General features: G+C 53.1%; 1 protein-coding gene and 1 long non-coding RNA gene across 2 annotated transcripts; both read left to right on the plus strand.

Annotated features, from left to right (window-relative positions):
* Positions 1–6,099: 6,099 nt before the first annotated feature.
* Positions 6,100–7,315, plus strand: LOC108640427 (BTB/POZ domain-containing protein KCTD9-like; the record flags this gene model as incomplete). Its single annotated transcript, XM_029958373.1, is given in 5 exon segments — positions 6,100–6,255; positions 6,493–6,550; positions 6,553–6,597; positions 6,853–6,986; positions 7,180–7,315. Coding segments are annotated over 5 exon segments (510 nt in total), but the record flags the coding sequence as incomplete, so codon positions are not given.
* Positions 7,316–8,987: 1,672 nt separating this feature from the next.
* LOC115307232 lies at positions 8,988–13,894 on the plus strand. The gene is made up of 3 exons (XR_003915624.1): positions 8,988–9,035; positions 12,275–12,469; positions 13,854–13,894. It is a non-coding gene; the product is annotated as an uncharacterized LOC115307232 (long non-coding RNA).
* Positions 13,895–15,276: the final 1,382 nt, after the last annotated feature.

Consider the following 15,276-nt stretch of genomic DNA (forward strand, 5'->3'; position numbering starts at 1 on the left):
CCCCCGGGGGCCGCGCACCGGGGATTCCTGCCCGGGGGTCACTTGCCACGGGTTGTTCACCGCGGGTCGCTCACCGGGGGTCCCTTCCCAGGGGAAACTTACCGGGGCTTCTCCCCCGCGAGTCGCTCACCGGGTGTCACTTACTGGGCGTCGCTCACCGGGGGTCGCTCCCCAGCGGCCACTCGCCGGGGGCCGCGCACGGGGGGTCCCTCCCCCGGGGCCGCGCACCGGGGGCCACTCGCCGGGGGTCTCGGGGCCGCTGCCCGGGGTCTCTGCCCGGGGGCCGCTCAGCGGCAGCGCTCCCGCTCCCGGCCCCGCCCCGCCCGCTCGCCCCCAAACCCGCACCAACACGCGCACACCTCTCGGCCGCCCCGCCCCCCCAAGCCCCGCCTCGCCCCGCCCACTCCACCGCCTCCCATTGGCTGCGCACGTTCGGCCCTGGAGCGAGGAGCGCGCGGGGAGCGTTGCCTGGAAACCGGCCAGGGAATCCCGGGAATCCTCGAGGCGCCGGCGCTGCCCCCCCACTCCTGGAGCAGCGGCCGGGCCCGCCCGGGGAGCGGGCACTCAGCGCCCGGCTGCGGCCGCCAAAACGGGCAGGGAAGCAGGCGCGCGGGAGGCGGGCTCCGGGCCCCGGGCAGCGAGGAGCCCTAAAAAGAACAAAAGTGTTGGAAGAGAGGGAACTCATCGCACCGTCACAGAACAGGCTGAGGTGGAAGGGACCCACGAGGAGCGTCGAGTCCGAGCCTTTGCCCGGCACAGCACCGACCCCAAGAGTCACACCGTGTGCCTGAACTCTGCCAGATCACAGTCCAGCATCAGCTTCATGTGCCGTGAGGCCCCACGTGTGTGTTTGCTCCCCGTGTCTGGTGGGAGAGATGACACTCCCTTAGAGTGGAATAAAGATTATCCTAGACTGGAACTGGCAGCTGTGATAAACTGTATCCCGAGAGCATTTAACTGGTAGCAGTTTTCCCTGGGCTCTAGCTTGCTATTTATTATAGTTATTTGCAGACAGGAAAGGGGAGAGAATTAAAAAATCTCTTTCTCCTTGCCCCCTCCACAACAAGTTTGAGGACATGTGGGTGTTGAAACAGAGCTTAACAAACAGTCCAGCCTTGAGAGAGTGGGGAGAGCACAGAGGGGCTCAGTTTAACCGTTTGTCTGGTTTTCTTCCTTTCGAAGGAGGATTTATTTTTCTTAGGTGGGAAAGTGCCAAAAATAGACAGCAAAATCAGACTGCAGTTCAGAGATCACACTCTCATCTCCGTGGAACCAGATCAAGAGAATGCTGTGGGTACAGTGAAGCCACCCCTGTACATTTGGGGTGGGCTGGGAAGTGCATGTGAGGCATGTGAGTTGTTGCTCTCCTGTGCAAAAGGTCTATAAGGGTCATGCAGTTACACTGAGCTGGATCCTGCATCCCATTAGGGTTTGTTAGGATACTGTGGGGTTGTTTGTTGAGTGATATGGCACATTCCAACCTTCTGGAGGGGGGGCTTCAAAACTAAATTCAGCCTATGATTCTGTATGGGAGGTACATGGCTTTTGTCTCAGGTTTGATGGGGTAGATCATTACAGCAGCTAAATGGCCTCGACAGGTCTTGATAATAGGGTTTTTTTCTATTCTTTGTATTTAAGAACAGGAATAATTTATAAAAATAGGTTTTCTCAAGAGAGGGAATTCTGCTGGTTGCAGCTGCTGCTGTGGCTGCATTTAGTCTTCACTTCTGGGTTATCTCTGTATCCAAGCAGGTGCCAGGGGCACTACTAAGTTGTTCCACAACATTGATCCATGCATCTTGCATTATGCTGTGTTTATACTGCTTCTTATCCATGAAGGTTTTTTAGTATGAAATTGTAGAAGTGCTTTTTATCTCACTTTAAAAAAAAAAAAAGGGGCGGGACACACAGCAAAGATTATCTTGTATAGTTTGGGGTTTGTTTGGAGGAATTGAATGTTTCCCAAGAAAAACACACCATAACTTTCTGATTTTTTCCTCCATCTTGCTTGTGTCCATATTGAGACTGTGTAGGTTTTGGAGACTTTTTCCCCCCAGTTTTTGGGCCACCTTGCCTTCTGATGTCACACAGATCAACCCAGGATGACAGGACACATGGAAGACCTGTGTCCACAAATTCCATGTGCAACCTGCCCAGAGAGCTCTGAATTGCTTTGCACAGCTCTGAGCAAGGACTGATGATGGGCATGTGATTTTTAAGAAACAGATCAGTATCAGACTGGAAATGTGTTGATGCACACCTGTTCATTAATACTTTCCCTTAAATGGCCTGTTTTCTGGACAGCATCACTCCTGGGACTCTAGCAGGGGCAGTTTTAAGGCAGAAGATGATTGTAAATAAATCTTCAGAGGTGTTTTGGAGAGTCCCTTATTGCTGTCGGAGGTGGCTGTTGGACAATTCATTTGGGAGGGTGACTTGCATGCTTTGTTGTAAGAGTGACTCCAGAATTCAGGAGCATTGGCAAGTGCAGTGAGATGAGTCTGAGGCTGTGGATCACATGTGACTGTTTCCTCCCTGCTGTCTTTTAGGATGAAATTTGCAGGGAGATGGTTTATGTGTATCATTCCTTAAGGAACAGGAGAGACACTCCCATGATGGGGACAGATGACACTGGCAGTGAGGATGGCACGGCCCAGGTTTGTTCCTGCAGACACCCCAAAACTTATCTTTCCATGGGGGGTTTTGCTGCATGAGATGAGCTTGCCCAGAATGGCAGCAGGGCCTGGGTTCTGCCGTGATCCTCAGCACCCAGAGCCTTTCTGCCCAGCCCTGCAGTGCCCAGAGGAGCTGAGGCTGCACCACAGAGGCAGTTTAACAGTGGAACTGAACAATGTGATCTCATGCTTAATTAAACACTCGAGATGTTAACAGGATTTCTGGTGCATGCCTTATGGCCCAGTGAGCAAAGCTACTGGAGCAACTAAAACCAGCTCTTACTGGTGTGTCCTTAGCACATCCTCTACTGAGGCTACTGGATAGGCCAGCAGATATTCCCTAGGGATCACTGCCATGCTAAACCCCTGTTAGATTCTGTATCCAATGGAACACACTGCAGGGGTGTTCATTTTAGGGTAGGGTGGGTCAGCACTGTGAGTAAAGACCTACCTTGTTCTGAAATGTACTTTTCAGGTTGTCTCTGTTCCTGCTCGCAGGTACAGTGTGCTTTTGCTGGGTCATAAATCCTTCCTAAGCATGGCTTTGAGCTTTGGAACCTTTATTTCTGCTTTTTTGGCAGTGAGATGCTGTGTCTTAGCTCTGTGATCCGAAACACTGGAATGGCAAAACAGGGCACAGTCTGTCCTTGTCTCGGTAATTACAGCAAGGCTTTTGGCCTGGCACTTATTTTTCTTTGGAAGTAAATCTCACTGGTCCTCCAGAGCTGAGGTTGTACACTGGCACCTGAACAACATGTGCAGATCCCAGAATATTCCTTCTTGCCCTTGAAGACTCCAGGCCTGGGAATGGAGCTCCTCTGTGCTTGTGTCAAACTATATCCAAAGACTGCGTGTGGCAGCTAGAAATAAACTTCTGTGAGCTTCCAGAAATAATGGGTAGGGCTAGGCAAGAGTGTAAGTTTAAGGCTATTTAATTCTTCCATGTGTAAACCACAGGAGAAAGCCACATGCTGTAAACATCCCCACCTCCAAAAGCGTGCTGGAACACAGAATAGAGTTCAGCATTTTCCCTACGAAGATAAAACAGGCCTGGATAAAACCGAGTCTTCTGGAGAATGCTCTCAGTGACACCAGTGCCATGTGGGAAGGGAGCACATTCCTGCTGCTCCCTCCCCACAGCCTCACACACTGCTGTGCAATAGGGACACTGCTCTCAGCTGAAGGATTTTTTTTCTGTTTCTTCTTCCCCAGCAGACTCACGGGCTGCGCTTTCCTTTGTCATACTTGGAAGCACTGAAGCAGGTTTGGAGGAGCAGCACTGTTCATGTTAAAGAGCTTAACCTCACCTCAGATGAAGAGAAGGCAAACCTTGCCTTGTCCCTGTGGAGTGAATGTCTGATTGAAGTTCTTTGATGCTTCTGTGAATTAGCTGCTCCTCTAAAGGAGTGTTTCTGTCTATTAAGCATCTCCTGAGAGCGAGGCTTATTAAATTACTTTTTTATCCATCCAGCCTCTGGTTTGTGGTGCTGTCTAAACAAATACTTGCTTTTCTTTCCTCAGTTTTAGGAAACTGGGCGTGGGGAAAAACAGGTAAGCTGCTCACTGTCTAGTGAGCTACAGCTCCATGTCTGGGGATGCACAAAGTCACTCCTAGTAACACCAATGCTGTGGTATCCCCTTCCATCTGGAGAGCTGCTAAAGTTATACATGGGGCAGGATCCAGAACCTTGGGCATAGAACACAGTAACTTGTTTTTTTTCATTTGTAAAGTTCAGCAGCAAGAAAACACGTTTGTTCAGTTTGACTGCCCTGACAGAAGCTTCTCAGTAGAAGCTGTGTGTGTGTAACAGTTTGTTTGGATACATGTCCGGAATAAAGACAAGTGCCAGAAATATTCAAACACACAAAATATCTTTTATTGCAGTGAGAATAATAATAATAATAGTAATAAACTTATCAAGAGGAATTAAAAACTAAAAAAGGATACAAAATAACTACCTTATCGGGTGGCATTAAAACAAATACTACGAACAGCATTTAATACAGTATTAACTAGTGAAAAGGGATACCAAAAAAGGATCTTAACACAATATTATGGATAACACGATATTGGTTAGTAAAAAGGGAAACTAAAGGAAAAATACTGTAAACATAAAAGGGGAATTAAAGAAACACTAAAAGGATATTAAAAAGTTTGTTCTCTCAGTTGCTTCCTGTCAATAAACTGTGCTTACCCACACAGACAGGCCAGGGCTGCCAGGATCTGCAGCAGCTGGTCGGTGCCCGTGCTTAGCGGGCGTCCCCATGGAACAACACAGTCTCCATGGCAGGATGAGGATCGCTCACCCCAGCAGTCCTGACACCCCATTTTATCAGCTCCACATTACACCACGTAGGGCCAGTACCCAGTATAAGGTGATGCCTGAGTGGCAGCCAAACCCCGCCTGTTCATCACCTGATAGCAACAGTCTGTGCATGCCCTGCTGTAGGGCAAGGGGCCAGCGACCCCTGCCCACAGAATCTGCCTCCCATCATCATCTTTCTCACCCCTATGTATGACCTCTATCACTGTGTTTCAAGGGTAGATGTATCTATCTTGCAATATGTAGCCAAACCAAGGAAGAACTCAGCTCTGATAATAGGGGATATCAGGCTGACTTGCTAAAAAGCACAATGGACCTTACAATTAGCTTGTGCCATGAAGTTCCATTGTGCCATACTCTGGCTGGTTTCACATCCTAATATGATTCCTTTCTCACGCCTCTATGCTCCATTGATCATCTAATTCAAAAGTACCCCCCTTACATTTGTTTAAATATAAAATGAACCAAGGACAATTTTTGAGAGCTTTGCATTTAGATTTCATTAGTCTGAAGTAGTAAAATAAATGGTCTTGTGTGTATTTGTCTGTATAGAATCATGGACTGGTTTGGGTTGGAAGGGACCTTAAAGGTCTTCTCATTCCACCCCCTGCCATGGGCAGGGACACCTTCCACTAGAGCAGGTTGATCCAAGCTGTCCTTGGACACTTGCAGGGATCCAGGGGCAGCCACAGCTTCTCTGGGAATTCCATCCCTGCCCATCCCCACCCTCCCAGGGAAGGATTTCTTCCCAGTCTCCCATCTAACCCTGCCCTCTTTCAGTTGAAAAGCCATTGCCCCTTGTCCTGTCCCTCCAGACCCATATCAAAAGTCCCTCTCCCTCCTTTTTAGAAGCCCCCTTCCCTGGTGGGGTGTCTTCAGCTCCTCCCAGGACCTGTGTGTGTCTGTATCTATCTTGTATCTGTCTGTATTTATAGACAGGATATATTTTAATACATTTCTATCCATATATTTAGACATAGATATTTACACACTGTAAATATTAATGCACACCTGTCTACACAATGATGATAACTTTGTGTCCAGACCTACCCCTTCCCCTCTGTAACCTTTTTGGGGTGTTTATTCCTTGGGATTTCCAGGGTCTCACTTTCAGTGGAGCGGATCTTTCCCACCTGGATCTTTGCTACATCAACTTCAAGGTGGCCAATCTGAGCCGCTGCAACCTGGCCCGTGCCAACCTGTGCTGTGCCAGCCTGGAGAGGGCTGACCTGTCAGGCTCTGTGCTGGATGGAAGAGCTGCTGCAGCTTGGGAGGGCTGGGCTTGTGTTAACAGAGAGGAGCTGGAACAAACAGAGTGGTGTAAAACATCGAGTCCTTAAATATATTCTAGAGTTGTTCTGGTTCCCAAAGCTTTTACACTTCCTCCCAGTAATGATTTAACAGGATTGACTCCCAAAGCAGAAATTAAAAGTGTCTTCTTGATCGTCTTTGGTGTTGTTCCTCTGGCTCTCAGTGACTCCTGTCTGTGCCAGTGTGCCAACCTGCCAGGGGTGAAGATGCTGCGCTCCAACGCAGAGGGAGCGTCCCTGAAAGCTGCAACTCTGAGGACCCATCAGGCCTTCAAGCTCATCTGGAAGGTGAGAAGCTTTTGCCTTGTGAATCTGTGCCAACTGAAGCCTGTGTTTGTGCATTTCTATGGCCCAGAAAAGGTCCAGCTGTGGTTTGTCCAACCCTGAGAAGGGCCCACAAGGGCTGCACTGAGTCTGTGACCATCTCAGCCCCAAATCCCCTTGTCCTCCTCCAATTCACACAGCTCTGAGGCAGCACCAGTGTGCAGCTGCTGTGTTTCTGACTGGTTTTCCTCACAGCACCCCTTTCTGTGTGTGTTCCAGGTGCCAGTCTGAAAGGAGTGGCCATGGAGGGCAGTCAGATGACAGGAATGAACCTCCGAGTTGCAACGCTGAGAAACGCCAAACTAAAGAACTGTAACCTCAGGGGAGCAACGTTGGCAGGAACTGATTTGGAAGTGAGTTGGGATTCATTTTCCATCCTATTCCTTTCTATCCTATGGTCAGCTGGTAATTGGGGGGATTGCTGGCTTTTGGCTGACCTCTCCAGCTTCAGAGTACAATGGAGTTCAGGTAAATGGACTTCAAGTAAAGCTTTGAACAGAGTTCTGGGTGCATTCCATTGACACTTCTTTTTCTTTTCCCCTTCCCAATTGTGACCTATCAGGTTGTGACCTCCAGGAAGCCAGTTTGAGGGGCTCTGATGTGAAAGGAGCCATCTTTGAAGAGATGCTGACCCCCCTGCACATGTCCCAGAGCATCAGATAGGGAAGAGAAGACGTCAAAGAGGAAGGAATCCAAACATTTGTTGTGACCTTCTTCACCTCCTCCCCTTCCTGAGTTAGAAGGAATGGTTATTAGACAACTTCCATTTGCAGTAGTGCCTAAGTAGACTCTTCTGATCACTTTTGGGGAGGGAATTTTTGTTTCAGAGGTGGAAAGAGAGTTTCTCCCTTTGTGAAGAGAGTGAGGAAGTGGGCTGGTTCTGAAAGCAGAAAGTGGGGCTGGTTTGGGGGGGAGGGTTCAAGACTTTCATTGTTTAGCATTGCCTGACTTTGGAATGCATTTTAATTTCTAAAGCACAATATATGCAATTCCATTTGTTAAGTCTGTAGCTGCAATATGAATAGAAAATGTTATTGCTGTATAGTAGCAAAGAAAGTGGAGGTTTCCAGGTAGACAAGTGTCTTTACAGTCAGTGTCTTCATTCCTGCAGGGTGTTAATGCCAGGGGTGGTCACACAGTGCCCACAGGACGTGTTCAGGTCTCTGCTGGGCTGGAAACAGTGGGAAACTGTCCTCAGAGGTCCTAAATTGCTGTGGAGTAGTTGGGGTGCAGGGTTAGAGCAGCTTTATCCCCTCAAATGTGCAGAGGAAGCTGCTGCCCCTGCAGGGACCTGCCCAGAGCCCGGATTGAGTTCCCCCTGGGAGATCCCTGGGCAGAAATGGGATGTCTCAGTCAATGCTCTCCAAAGGAGTGTGAAATTGCACTCTCAATCCCAGCTGGGAAGAAAAATTCCCCTACTTCCACATGTCCTGGCCACTCCAGACTGGAGTTCCTGTAGTTTTTTCCTTCTTTGTTGGGAATTCAATGGACAGAGGAAAACACAGAAGTGTCCCCTAAGCAGAGAGAAGCTCTGGGGCCACAGTACCTGCTCCCCCCTCTTCTCATCCCTTCAGTAGATGAAGAAATGGCCCTCAATGTTTCCCCTCAGTGTACTCTTCAAATCCTCCTTGAAAGAATGGGCATAATCCCATTTGCCAGCCAGATCCACTTTGTGTTGCTTAAAGTGGCTGTAAAAGCATCTTGCCTGGGGCCAAGTGCCCCTTCCACACTTGCTTTACCAGTGGAAAAAGCAGGGAAAGCTGTTTTTTGTGTGGGCACCCTTCAAATCTCAGTGTTTGTGATCTTGGGAATCCTCTTGGACCTGGAACAATGGCAGATTATCTCTTGTCATGGGATTTGTACCTGGAGATTGTTTTGGTCTGTGTTTAAATCTTCCTTGAAAATACAACTGATAGAAAACAATGTAAAAAAAAAGGAAAAAAAAAAAGAAAAAGAGAAAAAGGCAATACATAGAAAAAAAGGGATGAAAAAGATAAAAAGGAGAAAAAAAGAGAAAAAAAGACAGATAAAACAGGAAAAAATGAGACAAATAATAAAAAAAAATAAAGAAAAAAAGAGAAAAAAAGAAAAAGAGAAAGAAAAAGAAAAAAGGGGGGAAAAGGAAGCAGAAAGAAAAAAGGAAAGGAAAAAAAGAGAAAAGAGAAGGGAAAAAAAAGACAGAAAATCAATAAATCCAAGAAAGTATTATCTTCGCTCACGAGCAAAGGGCCGCAATGATCCGCCGCAAGGACTACAACTCCCGTGCTGCCCGCGCGGCGCGCAGGCGCGTCGGCAGGCGTGCGGAGGCGTGGCCCCGCGCTGATTGGCTGCGGCGGTGTTCTCTAAAGGCGGGGCGCGCGCAGAGCGGGAATCGGTGATGGCGGCGGGTCCTGCCTTTGTCTGTGAGAGCTGGCGGGGGGTGCGGGAGAGCGGGGTCTGGGGATCCCCTCGGGGGCTGCGGGGAGCGCGGCTGTGGGGGGAAAGGCTGGAGGGCTCGGGAGGGTTTAGCGCGGGGGTTCAGGGGTTCCCGAGGGTCAGAGCGCAGGGCCTTGGAACCGTCTCGGGGGCCGCGGGGCCCGGGGGCCTCCCAAGAACCCGGATGTTCGATTCGATTGCCGAGAAAATCCCTCGGAAAAAACATTCAAAACCACCCAACGAAAAAAAGAACCCTAAAAAAAGGAAAAGTGAGAAAAAGGTGAAGAAAAACTGGAAGGGCCAGGATGATTTTATTGCTTTGCTTCAATTTTTCCTCCTCAGATTTTCTGCTCCCTTCCTTTACAGAAAGCTTTTCTGCTGTTCTGTGGTTTTGGGGTCCCTTGGGGGCTTTTAGGGGTCCCTGAGGAGGTTTTTGAGGGTCTCTGAGGGGATTTGGTTTCCTGAGGGGACTTAGGGAGGTGGTTGAAGGTCCCTGAAGGGGTTTGGGAATCCCTGAGGGAGTTTTGGAGTCTCCGAGGGAATTGGGAGGTCCTGGGGGGCTTGCAGGGGGTGTCTTTGAAGGAGTTTTCTGGGTTTCTAGAGGGATTTCAGAAGTCACAGACGGTTTTGAGGGTCCCTGAGGGGGTTTTTGGGGTCCCTGAAAGGACCTGGGGGGTCCCAAGTGGGTTTTGCAGGTCACTGAGAGGGTTTAGGGGGTCCTGGAGGGGGATGAGGTCTCTGAGGGTATTTGTGGGGTCTTTAAGGAGGTTTTGATGGGTCCAGAGGTGGATTTCTGAGGGGATTTCAGGGGTTTTGAGGAAATTTTATGGGGTCTCTGTGTCGGTGGACTGACCTCAGGGAAAGAGGATCCCAATTCCCCCCCCTGAGCCTCAGAGACCCCCAACACTCAGCACACAGAGACCCCAGAGGGAAGGGGGCCCGGGGGTCCCCTAAAGCCCAGCTGTGGGGTTCAGGGGGTCCCCCAGCTCCCAGGGGAGGGGTCCTGTTGGTGCCCCCAAAAATCTGGGGAGGGGGATGTACCACATCTGGGTAAGGGGATCCCAGTGCTCCAGTATATCCCAGTGACCCTCAGTATAGCCCAGTAACCCTCTCAGTGACCAGCCAGTGTGTCCCACTGACTTCCCACTGCCCCCCAGTAAGGCCCAGTGATCCTGCGGTGAGCACCCAGTAACCCCCAGTATGGCCCAGTAACCTCCCAGTGTCCCCCTGTGTGTCCTGGTAATCCCCCAGTAACCTCCAGTGCCCCCTGGTTCCCCCCACTGTGTCCCAGTATCCCCCAGTAATCCCCCAGTGCCCCCCAAAGCCTCCCAACTGTCCCCAACATGTCCCCAGATGTCCTTGGCCTTTCTGTGAGGGGGGGAGGAGTGTTTTTGGTCAGAGGGTCCAGGGGGGGCTCCTGGAGTGAGATGGAGGGTTGGGGACACCAGGGATGGGGTTTGAGGACAGTGGAATTGGGGATGCCAAGGAGGGAACTGGGGACACCGAAAGGGTCTTGGGGACACGAGGGGGATCTCAGGACTCACCTGCTCTTGGTGCAGGCCCTCCTCTCCCCTTCTAGGCCCCATTAACCCCCTCAAATGTCCCCCAACTCCCCTTTTTTTCCTTTAATCCCCTCCCCCCCAGATACTTTTGACTCCCCAATGCCCCCAAGATCCTTTTAACTCCCCCAAATTCACACAAAGCCCCTCAAAACCCCCCAAGTCCCCATTGAACCGCCTCCCCAGATCCCCCCAAATCTCCCCAAGTCCCCACCTCAAATCCCTTCCAACCCCCCTCTAAGAGGGATCACCTTGCACCCTGGGACAGGAACACAGTGGGCTGTACTGGGGGCACTGGGCTGTACTGGGGGCACTGGGGGGGGCTCAGGTGTTCCAGGACAAGGTGGCCCAGCTCCAGGAGAGATCTGGGGAGCAGTGAGGAGGTACTGGTCTGTGCTGGTCTGTCCTGGTCTGTCCTGGTCTGTACTGGTCTGTCCCCCCAATCCCCAAAGCCCCTCCCCAGCTCCCCCAAGACCCTCCTGCACCCCAAAGCCCCCCAGGCCCTCCCAGGCCCCTGACTTGGTCCTGCTGCCCCTTGAGCATCTGCAGCTGCTGCAGAACCAGGCATTTCATCAGCAAATGTGCAGGTGACCCCAAGCTGGGGGTGTGTTGATGTGCTGGAAGGCAGGAGGGCTCTGCAGAGGGACCTGGCCCAGCTGGATCCATGGGCTGATTGCAAGGGGATGAGGTTCCAGCAGGCCAAGGGCCGGGTCCTGCCCTTTGGCCACAAGAAGCCCCGTCAGCCCCCCGGGCTGGGGCCAGAGTGTCTGGAGAGCAGGCAGGCAGGAAGGGAGCTGGGAGTGGGGATGGACAGGAAGCTGAAGAGGAGGCAGAGTGTGGCCAGGTGGCCAAGAGGGCCAATGGCTGGTGGCCTGTGTGAGGAAGAGTGTGTCAGCAGGAGCAGGGAAGGGATTGTTGGGCTGGAGTGAGCGCTGGTGAGGCCACCCCTGGAGTGCTGTGTCCAGCTCTGGGCCCCTGAGTTGAGGAAGGCCCTGGAGGGGCTGGAGCAGGAGCAGAGAAGAGCAGCGAGGCTGGGGAAGGGAGTGGAGCACAAGTGGTGTGAGGAGAGGCTGAGGGAGCTGGGGGTGTTGAGGCTGGAGAAGAGGAGGCTCAGGGGAGACCTCCTGACTGTCTGCAAGTCCCTGCCAGGAGGTTGGAGCCAGGTGGGGGTGGGGCTGTTCTGCCAGGAAGCAGCAGTAGGACAAGAGGGCTGGGTCTGGACCTGTGCCAGGGGAGGTTTAGGTTGGATAATAGGAAGCAATTTTTTGCCAAGAGAGTCATCAGGCCTTGGAATGGGCTGGGCAGGGAGGGGGTGGAGTCAGCGTCCCTGGAGGTGTTGAAGGTGAGAGTGGATGTGGCCTCAGTGCCATGGTCTGGGAAGCACAGCGGGGTTGGATCCAGGGTTGGACTTGATGATCTCAGAGGTCTTTTCCAACGTGGCTGATTCTGTGATTCTGTGATTGCCATTCCTGTGGCAGCACATGCTTGAGGCTCCATCCCCAGGGTGATAGAGATGTCTGTCCATATCTATCTCCAAGGTTAGTCTGTAAATGTGTGGTGTTAGCAAAGCAGGCTGAGTTCTGGGCTGGTTGTAGAAGGAGAAAGAAGCCCAGAGGCCAGTGCAAGCAGGCAGCCCTCAGCTTGCACCTGATGTCCCCTCCCTGCAGGTTCCTGTCCTTGAGCCCAGGCCCTGAGGTGAGGCTGAGAAGTGGCGCGGAGGTGAGCCCAGAGCTGTCCCTGAGGTGAGGCTGAGAATAAGTGCAAGGCAGAGGTGCTGCTGAGCAAGGAGAGCCCCGTGGTGGAGAAGAGGAAAAGTTGTGCCCATCCCTGAGCAGGTGCTGTGTCCATCCCCTGTGTGCCAGGTGAGCTGGGGCTTTGCTGCAGAGCTGCGGGCGCTGATTTGAGCGTCTCCAAGTGCTGAGATGGTGGGCACCCAGGAACACCAACTGTGCCTGGCCACGGAGCCTGCAAGGAGGAGCAGAGACAGCCCTGGCAGTGTGGGGGGCCAGGTTGTCCCTGTGCCTTCCCCTGCAGGCCCTGGCTGTCCCTGCTGGGCCCCTGTCCATCCCCATCAGGTCCCTGCCCGTCCCCCGGGCTGAGCTCCCCCCAGGAAGTGCCGTGGAGCTGAAGCTGCTGCCATCCCCCCCTGCAGCCGCTGCCCCAGCCAAGGGAGCAGCAAAGGCAGGGCCAGGAGCAGAGGCAGCAGCAGGGGAGCCCTGGGGGGGCCGGGAAGCTCTTGTGTGGGTCAGGAAAGAGGCGCTGGGCACGAGGCCGGGGCTGTGCTGAGCAGGCCCAGCCCTCACATCCCCCCAGCCAACGCCGGCTGCCCGGGGGGCTTGGGAGGGACCCCCAGCCCGTGTGCCCCACACTGAGCTGGCAGAGAGAGAGCCAAGGGACAGGGCCACGGGCAGGGCCCCGGGTGAGGGACAGGCAGGGCCATTGCAGGGCCACGGTGAGGGCACAGCCTGTGGCAGCAGAGCTGCCCAGGGCCGGGGGCAGCCGGGGGTGTTGGGACCAGGCAGTGCTGGGGCCGAGCAGAGCACGAGGCCTCTTGCAGAGCCCTGGAGCAGCCTCCCACGTGTCAGCCCTATTCTCAGGGCACACACATTTCTTTGGGCCAAAGAACCTTAAAACAGTTGGCACTGACTACACTTTACCACCATCTGTTCTCCAGCTGCTCTGCTGGTTCAGAGCAGCACAGTAAGACAGTGGGGATCCCTGGTATCCTTGGAAAGGCAAAGTCCAGAAATGGGGGAGGGGGGCAGAGAAGGGGAAGCCTGGACCCCTGGGATCCCTGGGACAACAGAGTGGGGAACCTGGAGAGGGGGAGTGTCTGGGAACGTGGCACCCTGAAGGTGAGAGTCAGAGGAGAACGGACCCTTGGGACCCCCAACAGTCCCAGCATCCCAAAGTGGGACCCCCAGCATCCCAGACAGGGGAGACCCTCTGAACCACAGAGGGGCCAGACCACAATGGGGGAAGGCTTGGGAGCACTTTTTTAGACAGGATTTTCATATTCTTGAGTATTTTTTTCCTGAACCTTAACATTTTGCTTTTTGGATGGAGTTCATCTTGCTATTTCTGAGGGTTTTTTTGCCTGAATCTGTGTGGTTTGGTTTTTCTGGGCTGAATCTTGGTGTTTGGGAGGTTTTTATGGACACAGGATGCCCAGTGAGTTCTAGAGATGGACTTGGGCAGGAGGAACCCCCAAGCCAACGCGCTCAGCCCTTGTTTTCCCCCCATCAGGATTTGTCCTTCCCAAAGCTTGGGCGGATGGAGGAGGAGGCTGCGAGGAAGAGGAAGATGCCTTGGGCCCCCCAGGCAGGTGAGGAGGAAGTCAGTGTCCCTTTGGGCGGGTGTTGTGCTGGCTCTGTCAGCCCAGCATGGCCCCGGCTGCAGGACAACCCCGCTGGCGCCGCCGTCCTGCCGGGGCCGGAGTTGGGGGGATGTCCTTGGCCTTCCCTGTGGGCCGGAGGCAAATCCCCTGCCTGTCCTTCTTGCTTCCTGCCCCAGGCCCCGAGCTGAGGACGGAGAGCCCGGAGGACAAATCCCCCCGGCAGAGCCTGGTGGGAGAGGCCGTTTTGAAGGGCTCCCCGGCGCAGGAAGGCAGCGGGGAGGAAAAGGGCCGGAGATCCCCCCGCAGGAGGGGCTCCAAAGCCAGCCCAGGGTGCTCTGAGGAGGAAAGAGCCAGCCTGTGCTGGGAAGGCGGCCAGAGCTTGAGGGGGAGCTCTGAGCTGGTGGTCCCTGAGCAGCCTCCCAACAGTGACAAGCCCTTCAGGTGCTTGGAATGTGGGAAGAGGTTCAGGAAGAGCACAGACCTGCTCAGACACCAGCACATCCACACTGGGGAACGGCCCTACACGTGTGGGGAGTGTCTCAAGAGCTTCAACAGGAACTCCCACCTGATCCAACACCAGCGAATCCACACTGGGGAACGGCCGTACAATTGTGGGGAATGTGGGAAGAGCTTCAGGAGCAGCTCCAACCTCCGCACCCACCAGCTCATCCCCACTTGGGAACGGCCCTACAAGTGCTTGGAATGTGGGAAGAGGTTTCAGACCAGCTCAGCTCTCCTCCTGCACGAGCGGACGCACACGGATGAGAGGCCCTTCCGCTGCACCGACTGCGGGAAGGGCTTCAAACTGAACTCCCACCTCGTCACCCACCGGCTCATCCACACCGGGGAGAAGCCCTACAAGTGTGGGGAGTGTGGGAAGAGCTTCACCCGAAACTCTACCTTGACCAAACACCAACAGACCCACTGGTAAGGGAAGCCCCACCAGTGCCCCGACTGCGGGAAGAACTTCGGCCGTAGAATTGACAGGCAAAACAAGGTTTCAAAAGGTCTTCAGGATTTTGAGTATCTTCACTCCAACATCAATTTATTCTTTTGAATATGTGTAAGTTTAACCTCATTTTAGTCTGAAAGCCAAATTCACCACTACCCCATTCCCTGATAACCGTGGGCTGGTTCTGACAAGTGAGGCAGAAATTACCCACTGCCCAGCAAAAACCAGTGGGGCCAGCCAGTGGTCTCTGCCCTGGCAGCCCAGTTTCCCCAGTCTCATCTCAAAATGACCAGTTACACTGAAGCAAAGAGCACTGGAACCAGTGCAACAAGCCCCAGTCTGACTTTCACACCTGCCCACGTGTCCTGTTTTCTGCTGCT

The sequence above is a fragment of the Manacus vitellinus genome, unplaced genomic scaffold (assembly GCF_001715985.3).
Source record: "Manacus vitellinus isolate BGI_N305 unplaced genomic scaffold, ASM171598v3 ctg7180002433273_pilon, whole genome shotgun sequence".
NCBI classification, from domain to species: domain Eukaryota; kingdom Metazoa; phylum Chordata; class Aves; order Passeriformes; family Pipridae; genus Manacus; species Manacus vitellinus.